The sequence below is a fragment of the Crotalus tigris genome, unplaced genomic scaffold (assembly GCF_016545835.1).
Source record: "Crotalus tigris isolate CLP2741 ecotype Arizona unplaced genomic scaffold, ASM1654583v1 scf7180000017933.3771270, whole genome shotgun sequence".
Taxonomy (NCBI): Eukaryota; Metazoa; Chordata; class Lepidosauria; order Squamata; family Viperidae; genus Crotalus; species Crotalus tigris.
Window position 1 is genome coordinate 303,340 of NW_024096726.1, and position 27,565 is coordinate 330,904.

A 27,565-nucleotide genomic window follows, 5' to 3' on the forward strand; every position below is an offset into this window, starting at 1 on the left:
CACATAAAGTTGGAAGGAGATGACAATCTTTTAGATCAATGGTTCTTCAAAAAGGTGTATTCTGGAGATCCCTGGGTGGCCCTAAGGCCCTTTCAGGGGAATCCACAAACTGATATTTTTTTTTTTAGTTTTAATTTAGTTAAATTTAGTTTTTTAGTTTTAATTTAATTTGGTAATTACAATAGATATAATTTATATAAACCAAAGCTCTTTGGAGTCCTCAATCATTTTTAAGAATATAAATAAATCCTGAGATTATAATGTTTGGTCTCTGTTCTAGATAGTTCTGTAGTCTTAAGTTTTAAAGCAGAACAGGGAAATGAAAAAAGCAGAAGCAAAGGAAAGATTCGAGGCTAACAAGTGTTTATCTGTCTCTCTTTTCATCCATGATGAAGCTACTACAAGACTCTGGCTCCAGCTGTAATCCATTAATTCCCTATAGAGAATCATAGAATATATGAGTGATGGTCATTTCTTTTTGCATATACTCTGAAATAGTGGTGTCCATTAGGTATGGGCAAAAAAGTCAGGATGCTAGCTACAACAGTGCAATTGGAACTCTCTCTATATATGCAGTTCACATAAAAATCCAGCAAGAGGTTTGACCCCAAGGGGGCATTTTAAAAGGCAACTGGACTTTTTTCTTGAAAATGTTTCACTTCTCATCCAAGAAGTTTCTTCAGTTCTTGGATGAGAAGCAAAATGTTTACAAGGAAGAAGAAGAAGAAGAAGAAGGAGGAGGAGGAGGAGGAGGAGGAGGAGGAGGAGGAGGAGGAGGAGGAGAAAGAAGGAGAAAGAAGAAGAAGAAGAAGAAGAAGAAGAAGAAGAAGAAGAAGAAGAAGAAGAAGAAGAAGAAGAAGAAGAAGAAGAAGAAGAAGAAGAAGAAGAAGAATAGTAGTAGTAGTAATAATAGTAGTAGTAAAGTTGGAAGGGATCTTGGAGGTCATCTAGTCCAACCCCCTGCTCAGGCAGGAAACCCTACACCATTTTGGACAAATGGCTGTCCAGTCTCTTCTTAAAAACTTCCAGAAGAAGAAGAAGAAGATCCAGTTGCCTTTTGAAAACCACATTTGGGGCAACCATGAGCTGGATGATTGAGAGAATTTCCATAGACAAGCAGAGGTTTGGTTACACCATGGCCTCTGGTGTCATGACCACCATCATCTTTTTTGACCCCCACCTGCAGACAGCCTTATTCTGAAAGTCTATTAGAATTCTGTGGAAAGAACACTTCTATTAAATGGAGTTCCAGTCAAATAATCATAGCCATTGGTAGAACTAAGTTTGTTTTCAGTCTAAGTCCATTGTGCACACCAAATTCATTAATCTTTTCTGCTCTCTTTACTCATTCATGGATTTTTTAAAACATGAAAATTCATTATGTATGCCTTTAAATGGCTATTTTAACTCATTTTTCTCCCATTTTATTTCTAATGTTCACATTACTAAAATATCTTGGCCAGAATGCTCAAATGCATGATTTTTTTTTTAATCTAAGAACTGCATCACAGACATTCAGAACACAAAATCTAACCTTATCTCATCTTCTGGGATAAATCATCATGGCTTGGATGATCCCAAGATGATCCCTATTCACTGAACTCTATGGAAAGATACCTTCCTGAGTTTTCCTCCTAATGTAGCCTAGAGATTCTCCCATATTTCCAGAATGGCTTTTCTTTGGGTTGCAAATGCTAGCAGGAAAATGAAAAAAGGCAAATTTTTCTTCCCATTAGAGAGCGTAACTGAAGATCCAAGTCACACTAAACTATAATGTGACTGGTTTGTCTGAGCACAACCAGTTTGGATTAAAAAACCATGATGTATGGCTTAGCACAACGTGTGAAGCCACCCATCGTGATTAAATTTAATGGGGTTGAATACATCATGTGAACTCAGGCTCTGTGAGGAGAAGGCACTTATGGTCCTTAATTTATTATCCATAAAGATGGAGGGATCAAGAATAATTAACAAAGAACACAATCCACCTGTTCCAGAGGAATTATTCTATCTAGCTTAGTTAATAGGTATTTAGCTGATCAACATTGTTCCTGGGGATGAGGGGTATAAAGAAGTCAAAAGTCCTCTACAGCTCCAGTTCTCTTTGCATATTGTTGCTGCTTCCTTAAATACCAGGAACTGCAGCATTTATGGCTTTCTCTGAAAAGAGGCCTTGAAGTGAGCCGAGGTGGCGCAGCAGTTAGAGTGCAGTTCAGCAGGTCAGCGGTTCAAATCTCACCGGCTCAAGGTTGACTCAGCCTTCCATCCTTCCGGGGTAGGTAAAATGAGGACCCAGATTGTTGGGGGCAATGTAAATATATATATACATTGCTTACTGGTGTACACCGCTTAGAGAGTGCTTGCACTTAAAGCAGTATATAAGTCTCATAAATAAATAAAATAAACTTGTAGTGCAAGAACAATTGTGAAATGTTCATATATGAAAAGGTGGAAAACAGTGTTCAAACTGAACGCCAAGATTAGCACTCTTGACTAGCTTGGAGCTCCATTTGTTACAAACAAGAAAAAAAAAGTAACATGATTGAATCTGGACAGAATAGAAGCTTTAAATCTTATACAAACACTCAAAGCTGTTTAATTCTGTCTCTCTCTCTCCCCACCTCCAAAGCCCCTGGAAGGAGGCAGGTGAATCCAAGATCAAATACATTTTCGTGTTTCTTAAGATGAACTGTTTAAATAGTTAAGTGAACATCTGTCCAAACTTCTCATTTCCATTTAGAAAAGCTGCTAATTCACTTGGTGACGAAAAATGCCTGTTTAACAATGCAGATGGTGCTGTCTGGGGGTCTCTTTATTTTGTTTAATCTAGATTGAGCTCCACACAACTGTGATGCTAATGAATAATGGATTTTTTTTAATGTTCACACACGGAGTGGCACTGCAGTCTGAACAAATCTGGGATTAGCTTGCTTCTAATTTTCCCATTTGGATATAGGGCAGCCGTTTTTAATGGTAATCTAACTTACACGGATGCTCTAAAGATCAAAAGGGTAGCATTTTGATTTTAAACATGAAACTCTTTGTCACGTTTGCCAGGAAATAGAGTGATGGCATGTTGACAAACTTTTTTTATACCTTTTAAGAGGCTTTGTCCCTCAACAGTGTCTTATAGAGCCAGACAACTGCATGAAAAAAGTACAAATTTTGCAGCTGACAAGATAAATGCCATGTGTGCTCTCTTCTTTTGTTTCCATAGTAGTATATCAATAATGCAATTTATACAATACAAAAATGTTCCAATTTAAGATAAAGGAGTGAACTACACTTAAAAGATAGAAGAAAAGGGGAGATTTTTATAAGCATGCACTTATTCAAGACCCAAACATTAAGATTATCCTAATAATAATGTTATACCATCTGTATTAATAAAACCGTGAGGGAGATCTTCACTGACTCGTAATTGGAAGGTAAAAAGTTTTGAGGTCAAACTGCTTGTGCATGTGTGATTAGCTCACTCAAAATGTTCTAGGTTTTGTTTTTCATGATTTAGAGTGATATTTGGAGATGTGACATTTTTCTCCAAAGATAAATTGTTCTTGGGGAAGTAAAACCAAGTTTGACTTCCCTCTCACAACCTGACAGGTGGTAGCACTTGGCTGATGTTGAAACCAGGGTTGCAACTGCTTATTACTTGGAAGGAAGGTCACTAAAACAATCCAAGGCTATAAGCTAGTTAACAGCCAAGAAAAATGTTTTTCCCCAAATCTCATGGTAAATCTTTTAATGGAAATGGGTCAGTGGAAGAGTCTGATGTAGATTTTCAGCCTTGAATAGAGGAGTTAGTGATACATGGTTTTTGAGGTCTTCTGAAGTACAAGCTAAGCTCCCAAAGAAACTTCTCACAGATTTTTCTATTCAAATTTCACACTTTCAGACCATTTGTCAGCTCCCCAGTCATAAATTGGAGTCAGTACTAAGCCATCTCACCTAATACAGGTAGTCTTCAACTTACAATAGTTCATTTAGTGATGGTTCAAAGTTACAACATCGCGCAAAAAAATGATTTATGACTATTTTTCCACACTTACAAACATTGCAGCATCCCCATGGTCACGTGATCAAAATGTGGATGCTTGGGAATTGTTTCATATTTATGATGGTTGCGGTATCTTGGGGTCATGCGATCATTTTTTGGGACCTCCTGACAAGCAAAGTAAGTGAGGAAGCCAGATACACTTAACAACAATGTTACTAATTTATCAAGTGCACTGATTCACTTAACAACTCTGGCAAGCAAGATTGTAAAATGGGGCAAAATTCACTCAACCACTTAGCAACATAAATTTTGGGCTCAGTTGTGGTCGAGGACTACTTGTAGTTGAAAGTAGTTAAAGAGCAAAGGCAATTAAAAGAGCAGGTTTGTTTTGTAAGATTAAACTGAATACTAGTAGCTCTAGAATTAATTTTTTACCCATATTCCTAAAAAAATATTTATATATGTCATTTTGAACATGACAAAATTGCTCAAGCCTGTATTTAATTATGAGTAGAGAGAGAAGTCAATCTGGGAGTTGATAAAACTAAGAACTTCAAGACAAACCAACTTCAAAGTTGGAGGTGGTGTTTGTAATGTTTTAGGGAAGTGGTTGTGCAGGTTGCAGAGATGGAATGGGACAACTTGGTGTGGCCAACTCGCCATGGCCAACTCACGATAGGACAACTTGCCATGATCAACTCACCACAGTCAACTCGGCATGGCCAACTCTCCATGGCCAACTCATGATAGGACAACTCTCCATGATCAACTTACCACAGTCAACTCAGCATGGCCAGCTCTCCATGGCCAACTCACAGTGGGACAACTGGCTATGGTCAACTCACCACAGTCATCTCAGAATGGCCAACTCTCCATGGCGAACTCACGGCGGGACAACTTACTGCGGGACAATTCAACAATTCAATTTAAATATTTAAAATAATTTAAAAGTTACTTTAATTTTTGTCATTCACATTTTATTTTGTCCCTCCTTTTGCATCCTTTCTTTAATGACTCTATTCCACCATTTCTTCAATATTAGTGTAACTCTTGTCCTGCGGTGACTTGTCCTGTGGCAAGTTGGCCATGACAAGTTGTCCCACAATGAGTTAGCTGCAGCAAGTTGGCTGTGGCAAATTGGCTGTGCTGAGTTGGCCACGCATACAGATGAGAAAGTATGGTATGAAATGGCACTTGCATGCTTTGCATTTAGTTTCCCATGTCAGGGAAATATAGTTTGGGACACACCTCAGTAACAATCATGCTTGTAAGAGTACGTAAAACAGTTTCCACCAATATAGGTTTCTATCAGAATTAGATGTCTGTTGGTGGTTTCAGCAGGACAACCTGGTCTGGACTTGGAAGATAGGTAGGATTAGGCCTGGTTATTTCTTGGATGAAAACAGTTAAAATATCAGGGGTCTACGCTAGACTTGGAGGTACTGGAAGAAGTAATGGAAACCATTTCAATTTGATGGGCAAGGAAATAAGATGGAAATATCCTCGATGTCACCAGGAATTAACTCAAAGGAGCCTATAGGTCTTTAGATCTAATTCTCTTTCAGTCCAAGAATACTTAAATATTTGTTGATTCAATCTAAAGTCAAGGATATTTAATTGATGCAGGTGAAGAGACTTCTTTTCCAGTGGGTTTAAGATCGCAGCCTTAAGATCCGTCTGTTTGTTTTTTTCACAATCAGTTGCATTCATTTTCACAAGGGCAGAAAGAAATGTCAAGTATTTCAGACACAACTTACCAATCAGAAGATAGCAACTTAAGTGTATGCCTGGCAAACAATTTGACATTTTTAAAAGTTCTTTAAAATATCCTAGTTTACAAAAGGGGTAACATAAATATCAACTCAAAAGCAAAGGCGCTACAAAATAGGAAATGCATCATGGAACAAAATTATAAAAAGGTTGGGTAGGAGATCTGTATACCTTCTGCACATTTTTGTCAGTTAATTCTTCTCACCAAAGGATGGATTCTCCTTCTACTTGGTAACTTCCTATCCAGTCTTAAATTTTGTTCCAGAGTCCAGAGATGGCAGATCTGAGGGTTTCCCTAAGAGAAGAAAGGAAAATCCTATATCATGGCTTCAGGTCTGAGATTATATCATATTTTTGGTGTTATTTAAATTACTAGAATTTAGATAGTCCAACATATCTCTCTTTAATGTAGAATACTGCATCCATTCAAAGGCAACTTCAAGATCTGGCTCCTCTTCTCTAGAGCTCTTTTTTTCTAAACATGATTTAAACTGGGCAGTGTTTCTGATAAAATATGGTAGAATCTTCTTCTTTTTTTTTTTAAAGATGCATGGCATGAAAATCCTACTTGCTGCCAGCTAACTTTGTTTGCTAGGTTCTTTGAAAGAACAGCTTAGCATAATCTTATCACAGGGTAATTATTGCAGTCTTTACTGTATCATCAAATTGTGAATAATAATAATAATCATAGATGATGATGATGATGATGATGATAGGAACCTTAGAGGTCATCTAGTCCAACCCCCTGCTCAGGCTGGAAACCCTATACCAGAGTTTAAAATAACTCTGATTCCATACCTTGCTTTAAAAGTAACAGCAAGATCTCAGAAAGGTTGGAGAGGTAAGAGATTACATGTGTGTGGTCCACAGCAGCAGACTATTGCCTTCACACACTTGTGAAAATAATACATCACTTCATACTGGATTAGATCTAAGTTAGTTATACTTAGATCTTATTGATATACCGTGAAAGGAAAACATTAAATGAAATCTGATTTGCTGCACTAGAAACTAAGTTCAAATAATTATCTTGGTCCCAGTCTGTCCCTTATCTTTTCAGTAAAGCAATGTATTGTATGAATGTACTGTATTGTTGATGTAAAACTTAAAATTAACCTTACTACAGGGCCAATATTGGCTATCTTGAATGACAGCTGCAGAAAGTAGTAGAGCGGAGGTTTTCAAACTTTATCAGGCTTTGCAATGATTTTTTTAAAAAAAAACTGATAGAAAATCATTGTTAGAATGATCAAGAAGAAAAGCTATCATGAGAGAAAATAGTCTGCATCTGAATGGACTTTTCTTATTCCTTCTTTTGCCCTTAGTTCCTTGTGGAACATCAAATTCTTATGGAACCCTATTGTCTGTGGAACACAGTTTAAACAATCATGACTGCTTATTGGTAGATACCTACCCCTTTGCCTAGATTTCTTGTGTGGTGCTTTCTGTTGAATTAGAAATGTTGCAGTGAACTTCATGGATTTCTGGGAGGTTCTGAAAGTTTGAATGTCATGTAATAAGAGATAGTAAATCAACACAGTTCACGGAAGGGATTGTCTTTACCAGTTATCTCCAAGGAGGTCATGTGGAATATAATGATGCAAAGGTGAATCTCTGGAGAGAAAAGAGGAGAGAAAGTAGATGTTTCCTTTGCATTAATTTTACTTAAAAATTCAGTTCCAAACTGAAATTCACAATGTTTTAGCATTTACAGATTAGATTATTAATTATCAATTAAATAATTGAGCCTTGTTATTGTGAACATAGTTTACATGGAGTCAGCATAGACGGATTTCTCCAGCATATGTTGAGGCATTGAGTAGCTTGCTGATTTTTCTTAAAATATTTCAGAACTGTAATTCAACCATGCCCAGGTAAGTCTTTAATTAGATGAAAGAAAGTGTGGTTTATTAGCATTTTTTAAAGAAAAAAATGCATTTCCAGGTTAATATTATGTTACTGAACCAGGAATTGATTTGTATTATGGCCAATAATGGTTCACAATAGTTCTTCCACATAGGATTGTCTTACAATCTACTACTTCATTGGAAATGATTTAAGATCTCTTTGTAAATAGCATTCTGATCTAATTTCTATTTTGATTTGTTGAGGTACACCAATCCAAGAACTACAGCATAACTAAGCAGCATGTTCGAAGGAGTCCTATGTATACTCCAAAATGAACCTTGCATATTTTCTCCAGAGAGCTAACTAATCAGTAGAAAATGAAGGAATAGCAAATTAGAAAACAGAGGGGCTGCTAGAATCCTCTAAAAATGTACTGCTAAGACACTGTTAATTTGCGCTGAAAAGATGGTATTGTTTTTGATGGAAGCATTGTGAGCCTCAAAATAGCACTTTGTCTGCATATGGAATGGGTTTCTTCATTAGACAGTCAATTAGCTGGCAGCTCCAAAACTTCAAAGGACTCAGAAGTTCTCTCCCTGTGCAGGATCAGCCTCCATTCCCCCATGCTGGCTGGTCAGAGAAATGGGGATGGCAACTTCTCTTGATTGGTGCAGTACAGTATTTGATACTACTAATTTCACTTAATTAGTTCTTCCACCATTTAATTAAACTGGCTTCTAATGATTGTGTGCTTCCTTGGCAGGCTCTTTGGGACTACTGGGAATTGTGCTGCCTGCAGTAAGCTGATCCCTGCCTTTGAGATGGTGATGAGGGCCCGAGATAACGTTTACCATTTGGACTGCTTTGCCTGCCAGCTTTGCAACCAGAGGTGAGAACATTGGGGGGACGGGGGTTTACATGGATTGTTCTTGTTTTTTTAAAGCAAACTATTTTTGCTTCTGTGAAACAGTAAAGTCTGTTTCATCATTTGTTCTCCATCACCTTCTCCCAGGCTCTCAGATAGTTACTGCTGGGCAAAATGATTTTTTACCTGTTAATTGAATGCTGGAGCCTTTTCCCTGCAGCTCTCTGACTCATGTGTGGAATTGCTGGTAGGCTGGATTGTTGAAGGGACTCCCACCACCACCGAAATTGGGGCTGCTGTGAAATAGGCTAACAGGTGGCGTTAAGCAGAGCCGAGGCAACTGAATGAGCAGCTTCAAAGCCAACCTTCTCATCGGTCTACTGAGCATCCATTGATAGAAAGATCATTGGCATAAATACTTTTAAAATCAAAGTTTCTTAAGTCACACAACTGGGCAGGCGCAGATGTTAGATCAAGATGAAGCAAAGGAAATGCCCTTTTCTAAATAAGGTCTGACATAGCCTCAGTAGGGAACCTTCACCCATCAACCTGTTAATTGCCCCCAGTAATGTCTGCTCACCGCATAACTTTTAAGTAGAACATATAATATGCGTCTAAAAGGCAGATATCATAGGCAGAATGAAGTAGATATTCTGATATTCTATCGCCATGACATTGATGATGGTGCCTCACAGATTTTCATGTATCTGCTTGGTTTCTTTGGTTTGCACAGATACTAATAATAGAAGCTTTTAAAGCCTAATGTGTAGATTGAAAAATAGTGATATTTTGACTTCTGTACCTCTTACATCTATAAAAACACTGCATATAAATATAAAGTGCAGGAATCCTAGAACCTCACATGTCAAACAGCATTTATTCACATCCAGTTGCTGTCTGTCTGTCTGTCTGTCTGTCTGTCTATCTATCTATCTATCTATCTATCTATCTATCTATCTATCTATCTATGTGGAGTGAGCAAAGTCATCCCCTCTCAAAGGAAGCATTCGATATCATCTGGATCCATCTACTTCCCAGGAGTTCCTAACCAACCAGGAGGGGCATTTGAAACACAGGTAGCAATAATCAAAGCTCTAGGGACCTGTTCACTTCCTCAGAACTGATAGAATCAAAGTTGCCCCAGAAACCTGAACAAGATCATGGCCCAGCTACAACCCAAGCAAATTTGTTCAACATATTCTTCAAATATTACCATCCTTACAACAACAATTCTGCAGAGATTCCCCTGCCCTTCCTTGTCCAGAAGGGATTAAGTCACCCAAAATATGGTCCACCAGCCAACTATCTGTGAAGGCGATAAGAAGAGAGAAATACTATGCTTATCGATATAAGGCAATCCTTAATAAAGGATCTTAAATGTGACTATACGTTGAGATTGAAATTATGTTTCATCTTTTTTTTTTCCAGCCTGGGTAGAATTTCCTGGCACTCTCAATCTAAAGAGGAGGAAAAAATGATTTCTGTAGGTCAGAGTTGTGAACTTTCTTCCTGGCAAGCTTGACTGTTGGCCTTTGAAGGTCATGCCAGGGGCCAGAATCCAAAAGAATGTTTGGAAACAGGACCAAACCTAATTTGTATAAATGCGTTGAGGATGGAGAGCCAGATTAAGACTGCAATCTTGTATTCAATCATCTAAGACCGGGGTGTCAAACTCATAATGTCACATGACATGTCGTGACGTATCACGGCTTTTTTTCCATTGTTGGCAATGGGGTGGCGTGATTTCGGTACAGTTTGACACCCCTGATCTAGGAGGAAATCCCATTCAGTATCTCTGAAGAGAAATGCAAAATTGTACTGTCAAAAATGGCAGCCCTCTACTAAAAGGTTTAAAACAATGCGGAAAGAAAAAGAAGTTCCCTCTATATTTCTTCATCTTTATGCATACATAAAATTGAAAATAACTTTTGTGTCTTTGATTGGCAACTAGAGTTGAAAATAATATTAACTTGGAGTATGGTGTTCTTAATTTCCAACATTTCATTAAGAAAAATATAGTTGAGTTTCCAAGCAATTGAATGAAGAAATACAAGAAGTACTGACACCTGTGTTTCTTGTTTCATGTTTATTATAATACCACTCCCTATGTCCTTCCTTACAGTAGAATTCAAAATTCCAGTTAACAACCAGATGGTAGCAAAGGCAAGTCTTTATCCTCATCCAGGGATTATTTGGATATTGACACTTTTCAGAGAATATAACCCTAATTATAATTTTCAAGCCAATTTAGAGGACGTTTTTAAAAATCAGACATTATTTCTTTGGTAGTGGTAGTTGTAGTTGAGGGCTCTGAATATGTGGATACAGAAATGGAAAATTGGGAACTATTTATGCAGTAAGGAAAGTTGTTGGGTGAAGCAGGCCTGTTTCAAAGGAAAGAGTTTCACATTTCAGATTGAATACTGGACAATCCTCTCTTTAAAATTTGTATTTGTCCAACTTTCAGGATCCTTGGAATTGTCTGTCAACACTTATAACAGATTATAGGAGATCAAGTGGTCACCTGGCATGTACTTTCCATCTATGGGAAGTGGATATAAATTGTGTTAATTAACTTTGAACTATACATTGTATATGCAGACTTCCTAGAACTGTGGATTAACTTAAACCATATTTTTTCTCTTTTATTGATGCATTTCCAATTTTTCTGCAATGCCTCAAGAATCATTCAAGAGCAAAACGATGGGAGAACAGTTTTTGAACTAAGCTCTGTGGAAAAGCTAGCAAGAACTATTTGATGCGAGATTCTGGCATTTTCATGGATATCTATATTTGCTTTCAAAGAAAAAATGGGGCAGGTGACATACTACTAGCCATTCAGCCAAAAGGTTTGAAGGGTTATTGGAATGGAAAATAAAAATCATAAACTGGTTAAATTCCCATCCAGATTAAAACAAATTGATAGTATATAGAGGTACTCCATCTTTCTGGAACAAAGCAGAAGGGAGATGACCTCAGAGTTAATCCTAAAGGATGACAACACTTCTCCTTTGCGCATTCCTCATCTGGAACCTTCAACTTGTGAGTCCTTTGGATAGTTACACCCCCCTCTCACCAATATCATTTAAAAAGATTAGCTGTTGGGTCCTCCTGTGCCTTAAATGCCAGAGCTGGCCACAGTAAATCTTTCATACAATGGATGCCTCCCATAGGAGGCCGGACCCAGAACTAACACAATTCTAGCTTGTATAAAAGCCAACAAGACTTCATTGTAGATATTAATGAGTGCCCGTAGCATTTTATGCTGTGTGAGCCTTCCAAATAAAGAACATCTATAGGGATGTCTGCAGGGGAGAGCAAAGAACGTCAAGGTGGGGATTGCAAAAGCATAATTGAAGTTCTGTCCTTTTGCACAGGTGTGAATATTGCATGCACTTTCAAAAGGGCAGGGCTTCAATTGTGCAGTCACAGCCACTTTCTTGACTTTTTTTATGCTTCCCCATCTCAACCCCCGCCCCCCAGAGAAACAACTGAGCACTAAATAATTATAAAATATAGTTGGAAAAGGCAAATTCTGTATATGGGATGGGCAGAACAAGAAAGGGAACAAGGAAGAAGAAACTTCTAATAATGTCATATTATTACATAAATCTGTGGTGTAATCGTACATGAATATTAAATATATGGCTCTGATCCCCCATACCTTAAAAAGACCCAAAGTCACTAGTAAGTGAGATGGGCGGCACAATAAATAAAAATAAATATTATAGCCTTGGAAAGGATTAACAATAACAAAAAAAAGAAGAAACAAAAAGTGATAATTAATCTGAAACAGCTCCCCAAAGAGTAACAGTTATAATTTTGGGTGCTTTTCAGTCTAGAATCAAGGTGAGTAAGGGATTATAAATAATCCTTAGTTAATGACCATTTCATCATTACTATTCGAAGTTATGGCACTAAACAAAGAGGCTTGTGGCCAGTTCTTGAAGCTGCAGCCATTGCAAGGTCTCTGTAGTCACATGATCATGATCGGGTGCTTTGCAACTGGCTCACAGTTGATGGTTGCACCATCCCACAGTCATATTATCACCATTTGCCAGTGTCCGACAAGCAAAGCCAATTGGGAAGCCAATCCCAAATGGCAATCACATGATGTACCTAATGAATCTGCGGGATTTGCCTAATGACCAAAACTGGAACTTCCAGTTCTTCCATCATCGAGTTGACAGGGTCACGTGACATAACACTTTACAAATGTGTTGCTTAGCAACAGAGTTCCCAGTCCCAGTTATCATCATTAATGGAGGACAAAGTGTACCTCCAACATGCAGTCAGCTTCTGATTTACCATTCCAGGGAAGCCAAACAGGAGTTTGCCATCCTCCTTTTGGGATTCCCAAAGTCTTCTGTTGAAATACCATAATTCCGAGGGATTATTTATTTATTTAAATTATCATTTCAATCCAGATAATCAAGTTTATGCTTATAGTATCTCAAACATGGGCAGTGTTTTGGAACGCTATTGCTTGTTTACAGCAGGAGAAGTAGGATTTAGTAAATTAAAACAAGTTGTGAGCAGGCTAAAAAATTCGATGTCTTGACTATTTTGCACATTAGACAACTGAACGGTCTCTGTGTAATCACTAGAAATCGGTCTATACTGATGGTCCTATGCCTTCCTGTCACACATTGGCGAACACAACTGTTCTGTCCAAGTCACTGCTTTTAGCCACCCCTGCATACAACTGGGAGTCTGTATTACATGGAAACTGAGTTGTGGATCTGTAAACATGGACAGTCCTGATATCTGTGGAGCACATCAAGTCTGGAGCCAACAAGAACTCTTTTCTTCTTGTTTAGATAGCTCTGTTATGCAAGCACTGCAGGAAGGATGCTTACTGCTAACTCACAAGGAGCATTAGAATTCCATATCTGCCATTAAGAAGTCATGGGTCTTCTGCTTCCGTCTCTTCTGGCCCCTTCTTGTGGAGTGATTTATCTTTTTAACATGATCAGAGTCGTTTATTTTTGACTACAATAGAAGTTAGAGCATGAGTGAGAACATGCTGTCATTTTGGGTGGCTTTATTGAAGGGACTGGAACAAGCACAAAGCTGGCGTTATTTGTTTAGAATAGGCTGCCTTTCATTATGAAAGAGGCAGGTACAATCAATCAAGTTGTCCAATTTGATAGACTATTCTGATGAGGCTATAGTGACATCTAGTGGGTTCAAATAGAGGGTGTTGTGTTAAGTTTTTGGTTTTTTGGGTGGGGAAGGGAGTTAGTACAATAAGTACCTTTCTTGGAAAATACTAGAAATATTTTAAGGTCTAATTAGTAAATTTGATTTTAAATATATTTATGTTTGCCAGGGTCATGTGGAGAAAAAGACTCAATGATAGCTGTTGGGTGTAAAGGAAAAATATTTTTCTTCTCTCCTTGTCCTTGCACTTTGCCTATGAGATCTCAAGTTTCTAAGAACTGGCAATAAAAATAAAAATGCCTCTGGGTGTGTTGTATAGAGGAGATACAAAGCAGAACAAAATAAAACCAGAATTTTTTTACCATTTTTCAGATTATAATAGCATTTCATTTCACCTGCACATCATGTAGGTTTGAACAGAAGCCTCCTTTTCAAGTACACAAGGAATCTTCCAATCGTTCCATATACTAAATGAACAAGAGCTAGATTTATCTGTAGAATTTGATTTCCAGAAATGGAAAAACAATGAACTGACAGTATCAGTATATACGTATTATATACTGTAGCATTATCTAAAAATGTGTTTACGACCACACTATAAATATGTTTCTTGTATCTGGCAGAAAAAAGGTGAAAAAAAAAACTCAATTACTCTTTACCCTGAGCTAAAGTTAATTTACAAACTTTTAAGTTCACCCACCTCTGTCCAAAGGTCCTTTTTTGAATGGTTTATTTCCTCTAATATGTCACACAGATGTGCAGTCAGAAATTAAACCATCCCAGATACTTGTCTGAGCTGTTAGCACACTGCTTTTTTTAAAAAAAAACACATGCGCATGCACAAATTCAAAACTACTTCAGCACTCTGTTTCCATTAATTATCTGCTGCAGTGTGCTGTTAGTGTTACTGTCAGCGTTAACTGTTACTTCTAAAATATTTCCTGGCAATAATTCTTTTGCAATTTGTTAAAGGAGAACTGGATTTGTGCTCTTCTCTCCCCCACCCCCTTCTTTCTTTTAAATGCTCAACCTCATTTCAAGATTTATAGGCAGCATTTAAAAGAATCTTAAAGGCAATTTACCTGCTGTTTTTTTTAAAAATACACATGAAATGTTACTCAGTGAAACATATGGGCTTAGACTGTAAGTGTCCATGAGCATAACTCCAGCCAGAGATGCTGCTGTTTGTTAAAGGGAAAATACATGATTTTTGCCAGTTCTGTCCCCCTTCTGTTCCCTGAACATCTGTCCCAGAGGGTTAAACCCTGTGGGTAGCTTTCTTCTTCCTTCTCTGTTAGTGGGTAAAATGTATGTTTAGTTACAAAAGTCTGCATGTTGTAATTTAATCCCATTTTAGGAATTGTTAAAGGTACCTAATTTTGAATTATTTGCTTGTTAAGCACCATGTAAAACAACTCAAATGATAGCAAAGGGAACTTCTTGCTATAAAATACAAGAGACAGCCATTCCAAGGATGGTGGAGCAGGGGTAGGCAACCTTGGCTCTTTTATGACTCGTGGACTCTGGAGCTGCCCAGAATTCCCCCACAAGGCATGGCTGGCTCAGGAATTCTGAGAGTTGAAGTCCACAGAGCCAAGGTTGCCTACCCCTGTGGTGGAGGGTAATAATGGTGATAATGATGATGGCAATTAAGTTTATGAATGTTTTATCTTCACAGTGGCTATCAGGTCAAATTAATTACTCATCTAACCCAGCACTGAATTGGTAGCTTTCTGTGGAAACCTTTCTTTTCCCCTGATATTCAGTTCTTTAGCTGGACTTTGTTTATAAAATGCTGTATGTGCTCTACCTCTCAGCTATATTCCTCCCTCCACCGCTGATGTAGGTCAGACTTGCTGAATGCCAACAGTTGAGTTGTCTCCACAAACTAAGCTCAGACTGAGTAATGGACTATTCAGTGAAATGAAGCTCTACTTTTTATTCATCTCCTGTGCTCCCATCCAGTCTCCCTTCTCATATTCATGCTGCAGAGCTGACTAACTTTCCTTCTACTCAGCAACCTCCCTCAGACTTATGTGATGAACTGTGATTGCCCAGATTCCCTGCTACGAGCATGGCCATGCTTGCGAAGAATGATGATGGCCATAGTGTAATATCATTAGAGGAATGAGTGCATGGAGAAGATGCACCAAAGAGGTGGATCTGGTCTTCTGGGTATGGCATAATCTGCGTTACTGTTCACCTCACATACTCATGAAGATCTCATGGTTTAGCCATGTGTAGAGTAGCATCATGAGCTTTGATAAAAGAAAGCCTATTACATATTTTCAAGTATATATTGAGTATATTTTTGGAGGTTCCAATCAAGGAGCAGTATTCAAAAAGCCATTCTATAATAATTGGTTTCAAGAAGGTCATTCATTCATTATATTTAATTTGGACAACAAAACACCTTTAAGCACCTCACAAGTTTTTAATTTTGACTACAGTAGGCATTTGGTTACTTTTCCAGCATTGAAAGTCAATGAGGTTATTTGACCCTTCTTTGGTAAAAGAGTTCAAATGGGATTTTAGTTTTCTTTAGTTCTTATTTTAAAATGCCTAGATAATACTTTAAACATGGTTGAACTTGAGATTATTACTCTTAATCAGCCCATGGATTGCCATGTATAATTATAAAACACTTCTCGGTGTAACCCACCTTTTCTGAGGTAGGGAATACATGACTATGAGTTTACTTTTATTCAAGTAGGAAATTGCTTGGTTTTTCATGACTTAATCAAAATAGCAATAGCAATAGTCATACAGTTTAGGCTGGAAGGATGGAAGGCTGAGTCAACCTTGAGCCAGTGAGAGTTGAACTGCTGGTGCCTGCAATATTACATTCTAACTACTGCGTCACCACCACTCTTTGTCCTTAGAAACCTAGTATATGAATGTTTTACAATCTTTATATTGTTCAGGAAGCTTATCAGGGTTTGGACTGGTTATTTTCATTTGGTGGCAAACCTAGGTTTGCTTTCAATCATGTGTGAAATGGCCTTGACACCAGGTGAAAAGTTTCCAAAATGTCATTCCTAATACATAAAAGATTTCTTCATAATGCACTACAGAGCTCCACGAATCTGCTACTCTAAAGCCTCTAGCCAGCTGATTTGTCTGGAGGCAGGTGTCATGCACACTGTCTTTGTGTCAGTAGCAAAACTTTGATCTTCATTTCGCATTACTACTCCTTCAGGGGGTTTTGCCTTCTTGGTTTAAAGCAAAAAGTAGTGAGTCAGCATCTGTCTATTTTTCAATCAGCAAGAGAAACCTTTCTCTTCCAGCAGAATTCTGAAGCAGAATGCTTGGAGAGGCCTTGCAAGTCAAATTTTAAGGTGCAGATTCAAACTGGAGTTATATCATTATTGTGGAGGTGTCTCCAATGTAAATTCAAACCTGAAAAAACTCTGATTCAGTCATCAAGAGCTTAGCTAGAGAGTATATGGCAGAATCATGATAACGTGATAATGCTTCATGTTACAAGTTAGTGGGGCAGGGTTTCCTTGCTTATTCTACAATGTTCATGCTTTTTTTTCCTGATAATTTTCATTGCATTGTGTATTCTTCACAGGTTACATAATAGGCATATTCTGCCAATTTGGTGTAAAGAACAGCAGGTGTATCAGAGCAGTAGCATAAGATGCTCTTAATCTTTCCAATTGTTTCTGAGAGTACTGTTGATCAGCTGGAACCTGTGGAGTTTTGGGGAACTCATCCACTTTTATGGCTTAGGCACTATTAGCTGACAGACAAAGAGCGCACTGTTATTTCCTTGCTGCTCTTAGCAATGGAGAAGGAGCAGCTTGATAGATTGCCTCAGCTTTAGGAATTCTTCTGTTAGTTTTCTCATCAAGCACATTTGTACATTTTGTCTTGGGCCTAAGCCCAGAGACATAGCAAAATCCAGTCAAGTCCAATCCTTTCTTTGCTTACATCTAATGGGTGGAATCTTGCCCGACTAAAGCTATAGCTTTTGAATCTGCTAAATATACCCTGAGAGATTCTAGGATGCCTTAACCTTCTCCCCCCTCCCCCCCCATCTTGGGAGTGTGAAGTCTCTTAATCTGGGCCTCTCTATGGGAAACTGTGTTGCTAAAACTCTCCCAGTTGCACATTCCATCACATTTTGGTATTTTTGACATGTAACCTTTTAGTCAGATATTGATTTATCTTGCAGAAAGTCAGAGATACAACTTGGCTAAATTAATATTTTTATTGCACATAAAGAAGGCAATTTTAGTGCAGTGGTTAAGGCACAAGGCTAGAAACGGAAAGATCATGAGTTTTAGTCCTGCCTTAGGTACTAAGCCAGCTGGGTGACCTTGGGATAGTCATTCTCTCTCAGCCCTAGAAAGCAGGCAAGGGCAAAATATTTCCAAAAAGCCTTTCCAAGAAAACAGCAGGGACTTATCCATTCAGAACTAGGAAGGGGGGGGGTGAAACTGTCCCAGGGGCACAAAACATTAATAATAAATAATTGTGCATAAGAATGAAACCATATCACAAGGAAGGTTTTCTTTCTGCAATACACAAGCAAAGTTTCTATACTAGGTCACTATTCCAGAGTTTAAATTCTGTGCTTTTTCTTCTTGCCTTTCCAAGCCAACAAATATTCACCCATTCTCTTAATGGCCTTGGAATTAACCTTGCTACCTTTCTGTCCTCTTTCCTTGCATCTTTACTCTCCTTCATTCTAAATAATGTATCATTGGCAAACGTAATTGTTGTTTTAAAACAAAACTGTTACTATCAGCATTTTTTCCCATTTCTCCACTTGGAAAACTGTATAACGGCATTAGTCCTTTTAGACATTCAGGTGAAAAGACACCGTATCTCCTACTTTCTCTATAATGGTTCTTCAATCAACTCAAAATTGTGGGGCCCATAGCTCCCAGTTAGCAGCGGCATATATAAACTGGGATTAAAAGAGAAAAGAACATATGTTTCCTGTAGTTATTTTATAAATAGTCCATATCCTTGGTAGTATAGGAACATTTTAATCCCTATCAATTTTTTTAGATGGAAATAACATATAATCCCTTTCAGTGTGCAAACTAGATTGGATGGTGAAATGTAATGCATTTTCCAAAGCATCTTTGGTTACTGTTTCCTGCTGCCAGCAAACATGTTTCTTATGGTTATATAGTTGTTCCTGATCTCTTACTGAGAAGAAATGCATTATTTATCTATCAAAGTGCAAAAATGTATGCATTCAATCCATACAGTTGACATGCATTATATATTCTTGCACAGTTTGAGTTACTTAGAAGGGAATTAGGATCCCCAACTCCCTCTCTATAGAGACACACATTTTGTTCCACAAAAGATTATTTGTCCTAAATCCGAAAGACAATGGGCAAGGACTCCTTTGACGTAGCTGACTTTTTTTTTCAAATTATATTTTAAATGTTATTGGATCTAAATGAAATTCACATAAAATTTGTTGAATAATATGATCTTCCATTTAGTTTACATTGTGTATCGAACATTTTTCACTTTTGTCAAAGGCTGACACAGTTCCAAAGAAAGGTCTAGTATCTTTCAGAATTACAAATAAAATAGCAAAAATGGACTTCATAAATCCAGTGAGTCACAGAGTTGTGGAAGGATCAGTCTATCTGGTAGGCAATAATTTTCTAGCAATCTACTTTGAATGAAGTGAGTGCACAATGTAAACTGAATGGAAGATCATATTATTCAACTAATTTTATCTGAATTCCATTTAGATCCAATAACATTTGAAATATAAATTGAAAGAATAAGTCACTGGAGTCCTGGTCCATTGTCTTTTGAGTTTAGGACAAATAATCTAGTTTGAATGAAATGTGTGGCTTGATGGCAGAGTTTTTATTTGCACTGACAAATGTAGGCATCCAAATCATGCATAATGAGATATGAAGTAGAAATAGTGCTATGTTACTAAATTTGTCTATGTACTTTGATATATGCACACATTGTTTGGGCTTCTAAAATTTATCCTAATATTGGAAGGGATACTTTAATGCCCTTGCATGTCTCATTAGCAGTTCCTTAAATAACTACATTTGGTATCATCCATCCATCCATCCATCCATCCATCCATTCAATCATTCATCCATCACCATTCTTATGCTGAAAAAAAAAATTAAAAAAGTGAACAATTATGGTACTGGTCCCATGGAATACACACCTAGTCATCCCCTTTCTAGATACCACCTCAAATATATAATCGTTCAAACTTGGAATGGGGTGAGTAAGGCTGGTCTTTCTAACACCTACACCCAATACACACACACACACACACACACACACACACACACACACACACACCATGTCTTTGTTTAAAATATTGAGAGACAATATATCCAGCATTCTTCCCTCATTTGGTGCCTTCCAGATTTAGAAGTTGCCATTTCAATGCATCTAGAAGTGCCAGAATGGAGAAGCCAGTGTAGATGACTCTAATTCCAGCCCATCATTCATTTAAATGGACATCTGGATGTCAGAGGAAGTAATTAGAGAAGGCAACCAAGACAGGATGCTTATGTTTGTGCAGCATTCAATGAATATATAATGTGAAACAGCCTCTATTCATAAGAATTTATGTAGACATAGATTAAAATTTAAAGAAGGAGTGAGCCAAGACAGAAGAAGCTTTGAACAAAATCTCTCACAGTGCCTCAGTAATACTATATCATGCTTTTTAGGTCATATTGGATGGGGATATTATGAAGATATTTTAGTTTAAAACAGTAGTTCCACTACAGCAGGATGACATAAGATAGGTTTTTAGGTTGTTCTTCATTTACTGAGAGAGCATGTCATTGTCTATTAATCAGACCCTTATTAGATTTGCACATGGCAGACAATAGCATAAACAAGATGATACTATAGAAAAGCAAAAATAAAGTTCACACTTGGAATACTACATCCAGTTTTGGTCACCATGATGTAAAACAAATGTTGAGACTCTAAAAAGAGTACAGAGAAGAGCAACAAAGATGATTAGGGGATTGGAGGCTAAAATATATAAGGAACAGTTGCTGGAATTGGATATGTCTAGTTTAATGAAGAGAAGGACTAGGGGTGACATGATAGCAATGCTCCAATATCTCAGGGGCTGCCACAAAGAAGAGGGAGTCAAGCTATTCTCCAAAGCACCTGAAGGCAGGACAAGAAGCAAAGATGGAAACTAACCAAAAAGAGAAGCAACCTAGAACTAAGGAGAAATTTCCTGACAGTTAGAACAATTAATCAGTGGAACAACCTGCCTCCAAAAGCTGTGAATGGTCCAACACTGGAAGTTTTTAAGAAGAGACTGGACAGCCATTTGTCTGAAATGGTATAGGGTTTCCTGCCTGAGCAGGGGGTTGGCTTAGATACCTCCAAGTTCCCTTCCAACTACTACTACTACTACTACTTCTTCTTCTTCTTCTTCATCATCATCATCATATTATTTGAATTGATAGATTAATGAATTGGAGTAAAACTAACAGAACAGAATTTTAACAGAGACAAACCCAAAGTTCTTCATTTAAAAAGAAAGAATTCAAATGTACAGGAATAGAATAAGAAAATACCAGGCATGACATAACAGTAGTATATGCAAAAAGAATAAAGAGCTGAATGTGAGCAACTGTGAAATAGAACATAGGTGTAAGTAGAAGCATAGCATCCAAATAGTATGAAGCAAATTTTGTATTTTAGTCTGCATTTGTCATCAAGAGCCGAGGTGGCGCAGCAGTTAGGGTGCAGTACTGCAGGCCACTTTAGCTGACTGTGTTCAGCAGGTCAGCGGTTCAAATCTCACCGGCTCAAGGTTGACTCAGCCTTCCATCCTTCCGGGGTAGGTAAAATGAGGACCCAGATTGTTGGGGGCAATGTAAATATATATATACATTGCTTACTGGTGTACACCGCTTAGAGAGTGCTTGCACTTAAAGCGGTATATAAGTCTCATAAATAAATAAATAAATAAATACCATAGCTCAAAACCTGAGCCCAATTTTGGGAACTTTGTTTAAGGAAAGGTTCAGCGAACCTAAAACATAAACAACACATGGCAATGAAGTGATCATGGGACAGAAAAATGAGATTTAGAAGATTTAAAAAAAACTGACTCTGCTTAGCCTTGATAAAAGATATCTGAGGGGTGTTATAAAAATATATAAAATGTTAATCTGGATTGCTTCAATGAGCATGGGTTTGAACTCAGTGGACTCTACATCTCCTTTTCCAAGTGTACAATTGCAGAATACTATTCACACAATGCAAGGGGCAGGAATCAGATTTATAAATCATTTCAGAAGATACTACCTTGTAAATGACTGTCATGAGAAAAGAAATGTTAGCATAGCCTTTGCTTTGCATAATTTGAGAAAATTGCCCTGCCTGTTTTGATTTCCTAACTTTTGAACTCCCAGCATTGCAAAATGGTCCTTCTAGGAGGTGTTCATCCATTTTAAGCAACAGAAGGTTTTTCAGAATAGACAAAGCCAGATAAATCAATTCTGCCAGCAGGACTAGTTGCTACCTTATCTGAATGTACCTAACGTGCATCTTTCTGCTCTTTTCACTTATTGGAATACACCAACTTCTACATTGCACAAATTTATCGATAAATAGTACGCACAGTGTTAAAGAGAAATTAACTAATGACAGATCAGTACAACTGAAAAAAATAAATACAGGAATACTTCCTTATAATAAATGCACATGCAAAATACGCATGATGTTTTATATACAATTTTTACATGATGTTTTCTCTCTCATGAACTCCCAAATTAAAGTGGGTGCAGGACAGAAATGCAGTTATTGTTGGGAAAATAAGAAATTGAATGGAATTGAACTCGGCAGTTATCACACTCCTCCTTCAGTGTCTTTATTTGACTCCTTATTCTGGCCTGATTTTTTTGTGGTAAGAATCTTTCCCGATCCATCATGAACTGTCCATGGTCCTGTTCTTCTGCAGAGCTCACGCTGCCTTCTCTTAACTAGATTTCAGTCTGAACTAAGACGATTTTGTAAGATAGTTTTCATTAAATTGGAAGTTCAAGATATTTTGTCAAAAGCATCCAAAACACTGACATTTTAGAGGAAAATAAATTAAGCAAAGCTGACTTTGAGATGTGCAAATTCCAGGGTAAATGTTCTCTCTCTAATTATTATTACTCGAGAAGCAGGACCCTTTGATGCCTAAGGTAGAAACACTAAATGGTGCGGTGCAAACAAGCATGCACTTTTGTGGAGATAAATATTTATCAATTAATTAAATAACTGACACTTTTTCCCACTGAGCCAGACTGTCTCATTCAGCTTAAAAGGTAAATCAAATGTGGGTTATGTTTTACACAGACTTCTTAAATGATTTTTAAAAAAAATAATTGAACCACTGAAGGTGAAATAGAATCATCTGAATCTGTCATTAAGCCAAAAAAAAAAAAAGAAATAGAATTACACATGATGTATCTAAATGCTCTCTTTCTCGCTCTCTTTCTCTCTTCACAAATAGGAATGAGAAACAAACATTGTGCCAATACACAGGATGTTTTTATTCCCCTGCTCTGGAATTGATAAAAGTAGCTTCTAATGGTTTGTTTATTTATTGTGTTTTAGATTTTGCGTGGGGGACAAGTTTTTCCTGAAGAACAACATGATCTTGTGTCAGATGGACTATGAGGAGGGGCAACTGAATGGAAGCTTTGAGCCCCAAGTTCAATAGCAAATCCAGTTTGGCTGAAATACTGTGGAATGGACGTTCAGCCACACTAGCAGTGAAAGGCGTCTCTCAGCTTGCCTGCAATATTTTTTTAATCCTTGGTCCCCAAAGGACGATCTACATTGTAGTATTCTTCACACACACACACACACACACACACACACACACACACACGCATAAATAACACACAGCAATTCCAATTTTAGATGTACAGTTGTGCCTGCTTAGCTGAGCACTGCATTTGCCTGTATGTTTGTGAGTTGGGAGGGGGGAAGCTGGGGAAAAGCTCTGTACAGTCTGTTTTTCTGTATATAAACTGGAACATTTATTTTATGAAAAATGTAATGCAATTTTATTACAGGTGTGAATTAAAAATTATGAATGTTTCCTGGTCATCTTAAAACTCTTTTTTTGTTTATATGGAAAGACAACAACCATTCACAGCTCACCTTTAATTACCCATCTAGATTAAGAGCTGGCAGACAATAGAGGCAGAACAACAGGAAGACTTCAGGCAATTTTCAGTAAACTTGCAAAAATTGGTGACTTGCAACTGATTAACAAGAGCAACAATGATTACACACACTGCCTTTTAAATTATACTGCTGATGTAAAAGAACCTTGGAACAATTAGAAGCAAAGTTCATAGTAGAAGGATGGTGTACCTCATTCAGATGTGGAAGATAAAATATCTTTGAGGATTTGGAATTCTTTATTTCTAAATGTTTATATTTTCTTCTCTTTATTACTCAGGCAAATAAACCACTTTAGTCTTTAAGCAACATAAACTTCATCATAAGCTTTGAAACAGTACATTAGTAGTAATTTAGTACTACTAAATTAGTAGTAAGGAAACACTCTGATATTGACAAAAGAAAGAAAGAAAAGAAAACCCACAGAAGGGACACAATATCCACTTTAGTCCCCAAAAACTTCTAGAACAACAGGTCATAGTGGCCTTCTAAATTCTGAAAGGGTTGGAACTGCTTTAACCCTGGGGCAGTAAAGAAGGGAGATAGCAACAGAGGGCCCCGTTCAAGGCCATAGTAGTAACACTGCCAATCCAAAGTCTTTCTGCCTGGTCCCCAACTGCTTTTTTTTAAAGGAATTGTATGAATTAGTTATTCATGGAATCATATTTGTGTCCTATATGAAGCTACCCAGAAAAAAAAAGAGCCTTCTGTTTTGCCATACAAATTCATGAACCAGTTAAAATCTGATGGGGAATCTTAGCACTTTGCTGGGCATCTGTATCTTCTTGATTCAGAAACAGCTGCTCAAGTTGTGCTAGTCCCAAGTCATGCCAGGGGTAGGATATCCAAAATCTAGACACCGTAGATTTAAGCCACCAAGCAATTGATATATTGTCTCTAGACTCTTTGGCTGTTTTATTAGATTCCTCTCCCAACTCCAACCCTAAGCATCAGCAATAAAGAGAAAAGATTTGGAGTACACCCATGAGCAGTTAAACATTTGGAGTTTGGAGCTATGTTCTAGCTTTCTAACAGTTCAGGCAATCATTTGTAAACATCTGTACCACACAAGCTCCTATACAAATGCCATTTCCATTCTATTGTGCTTTGCCTCTTTCAATTTGGAACTGAATTCGGTCTATTGTACTGGTGCTAATGGTTTTTTAAAACATAATTTTCATGCTTAAGATTTTTTAACTTCACGGGAGAGAGAGATTATAATGAATTATAATCTGTTTTTATAGAAGCTGCAACAAAACACTTAGATTTTTACATTAAAAAAAATCAGAACAGACTTTATATAAACATGGTCATAAATATATGGGAAAGTACTGACTAAAGCTTCCTGTTCATTCTTAGGTACAAAATAAAGACATCTTCTTCCCCCCCCCAAAAAAAAGGAATCCAGAATAAAAATGCAATCATGAATTTTTGTGTGAACACTGCAAATTTGCTTAATAGAAACAAGAACTGAATCCCAGAATAATGTAGTTGAATAATCGCTGCAGCTCTGAAGAAGAGAGAGCAAAAACCTATTTGATAGTGCTGTACTCATCACTCGACATGAATATTCATTCGGGGAATCAGAGCCGGGTAAATGGTATTTAGTATTAGCAGATAGCTCTTTTTAGGGCTAAAGATAAACCAGCTCTTAATCAGTTTAGTAACCACTAGCATGTAATGTAGTCTTTCAGCTTTTGAATTAGATCCTGCATTCAGAACAAGCAAAACCTGCCACTGGGGTTTCTGCTTGAGCTAATGAATCTTCCTTTAGAGTCAATTTATAGATGCTGCTAGCAGCAGGCAAAACCAACAAAAGAAAACCATATCTTGCTAACTTTCTCAGGGCTGATTCAAGTGGTCACTGGACTGGATGGATGAAGTACTCCAGAGACAGTGAGAGAGGATTCCTAGACTTTATGAAGCTTTGAAAGATATTCAGCTTTGGCAACTGTTTTAAAGAAAACACCATTCTTAAAATTATCATAATGCAAAACTGAAGGTTGGATTGTGTTTTAATATATTGAATGTACTACTCTATGCTCTGCCTTTTCATCAACAATGGCCAGAAAGGCAACAAAATGTTATAAAAATTATGCAATTTTCATTACTTCTATTAAATCCATTGAAAACACAACGGAAATAAAGCTGAAAATACAATGTGGTATAGTAGTGAGCTGGATTAGGAAGAGGATCTATGCTAACCACAGAAGCTGATTGGATGACTTTGAGCCAATCAGTTTTTCTTAGCCAAACCTTCTTCGCAGGCTTGTTACAGGGATAAATTATGTAGGTTAGGAGTCCTTCAAATGCCACATTCAACTGGGGGTGGGGGAGTGGGAATTTTATTTTATGAAGACCCCAATCCTGTCCTAATAAGATGCAGAAACATCTTGATAGACATCCCTGTTTCCCTCCCTACCAGTAGAAGGGCCATAATGAGAGAATCAAGCTGATTTTCTTTAATTAGATACCTGGAAATTGCAGCTGCCCCAATAAATAGAAATTTGTTTTGATTGGGGGAGGCATAAAAGCCACATTCCCAGTATCTTTTGTTGGAATATAAAAAGTTACATTATTCCATTCAATCATATGCTCACTGATCAGTTATGGATCTCTCTAATCAGGTTTCAGCCAGAATTCTTTCTCAGGACTATCTGCTGAATCCCCTGATTTTATTAAATCCTTCTGGATGTAAAGTATGTGCTGTTTCTCTCATCCACCTACTGGGATTTTTGCAGATTCTTTGTCAATCCTGTAACCCCTTCCTAAGTTGGAAACCTGTCCCGGATCTGTTTCTTTTGTCACTACTAAGAGACCCTAATTAGGCTTTCTTATTTGGACAGGTAGAATCCACAGGGATCCTATTACTGGTTGCCTACGAAAGAGGGGAATACATCAATCTGCTTACCTCTTTGTGAAAAGCAAATGCAGAGCCAGGCCAGGCCAAAGTCATTTTCTCTCTGAGATAGTTTGGAAAATGATGATATGGTTATAATTGATGATGTTTGGCCTTTTCTTAATTTAGGGAAATTGCGGGAAACCAAAGCTGGGTGACCGCCCTGAATAATGAAGAATTTGTTCTGCCTGCTTTTCTATCCCCTTAGTCCCACCTCCTGGAATATCCTGTATTTCAAAGCATTCCCTTCATTGGTCAGCCCAGCTCCAGGCAATCTTAACTCTCCTCAATTTATATCTTTCCAAAGAAGTTAATCTAATATGAACCACAATTTGTTCCCATGTTATTAGCTTCATTTGAATTACAAAAAGCTGCTGCATTTGCAGCCCCACTTAGAGCTGTTCATTTGTAAGCTTTATCCAGCCTCGGTGCCGTTAATGATCACTCACTTTGCTGAGAGCGATCCACAGTCCCTTCGCTTCGACTGTAGTAAGTTATGTATTGCAGAGAAGGATTCAGTAATTGGCCAGGTGGTGAAAGATAGTCTGAGGAACTCTTTCAAGGATACGGGCTACAGAATGAAGATCTGTGCATGTACTGGAAATGGAAGACTCCACCAAATACAAATACAATACTGCTCTTCCAGTAATACTGCTGAATAGTAGACAGCCCTTCTCCCTGGTGGCCAATGTATACAGTAAATGTCTTTGGTATGGAAATAAGCAGACATATGGGCACAACATCAAGCATGTCTAATACCCAAACAGATTCCTGATGCATTTGTATACTACTTCCATGCTCCTCATCAACATGTGCATTAGGGTTTGCTGAGATTTATCTACTGCCAAAA

At 37.6% G+C, this 27,565-nt stretch overlaps 1 protein-coding gene across 1 annotated transcript in view; it reads left to right on the top strand.

Moving 5' to 3' along the window:
• The window catches only part of LMO1 (LIM domain only 1), a 51,726-nt gene extending 28,095 nt beyond the window's left edge, over positions 1 to 23,631 (top strand). Inside the window, exons 2-3 of the mRNA XM_039344542.1 lie at positions 8,379 to 8,504; positions 23,241 to 23,631. Coding sequence (XP_039200476.1) covers positions 8,379 to 8,504; positions 23,241 to 23,346 — 232 coding nt within the window. The 3' untranslated portion in view covers positions 23,347 to 23,631. The remainder of the gene's footprint in view (positions 1 to 8,378; positions 8,505 to 23,240) is intronic.
• The last annotated feature ends 3,934 nt before the right edge of the window (positions 23,632 to 27,565 follow it).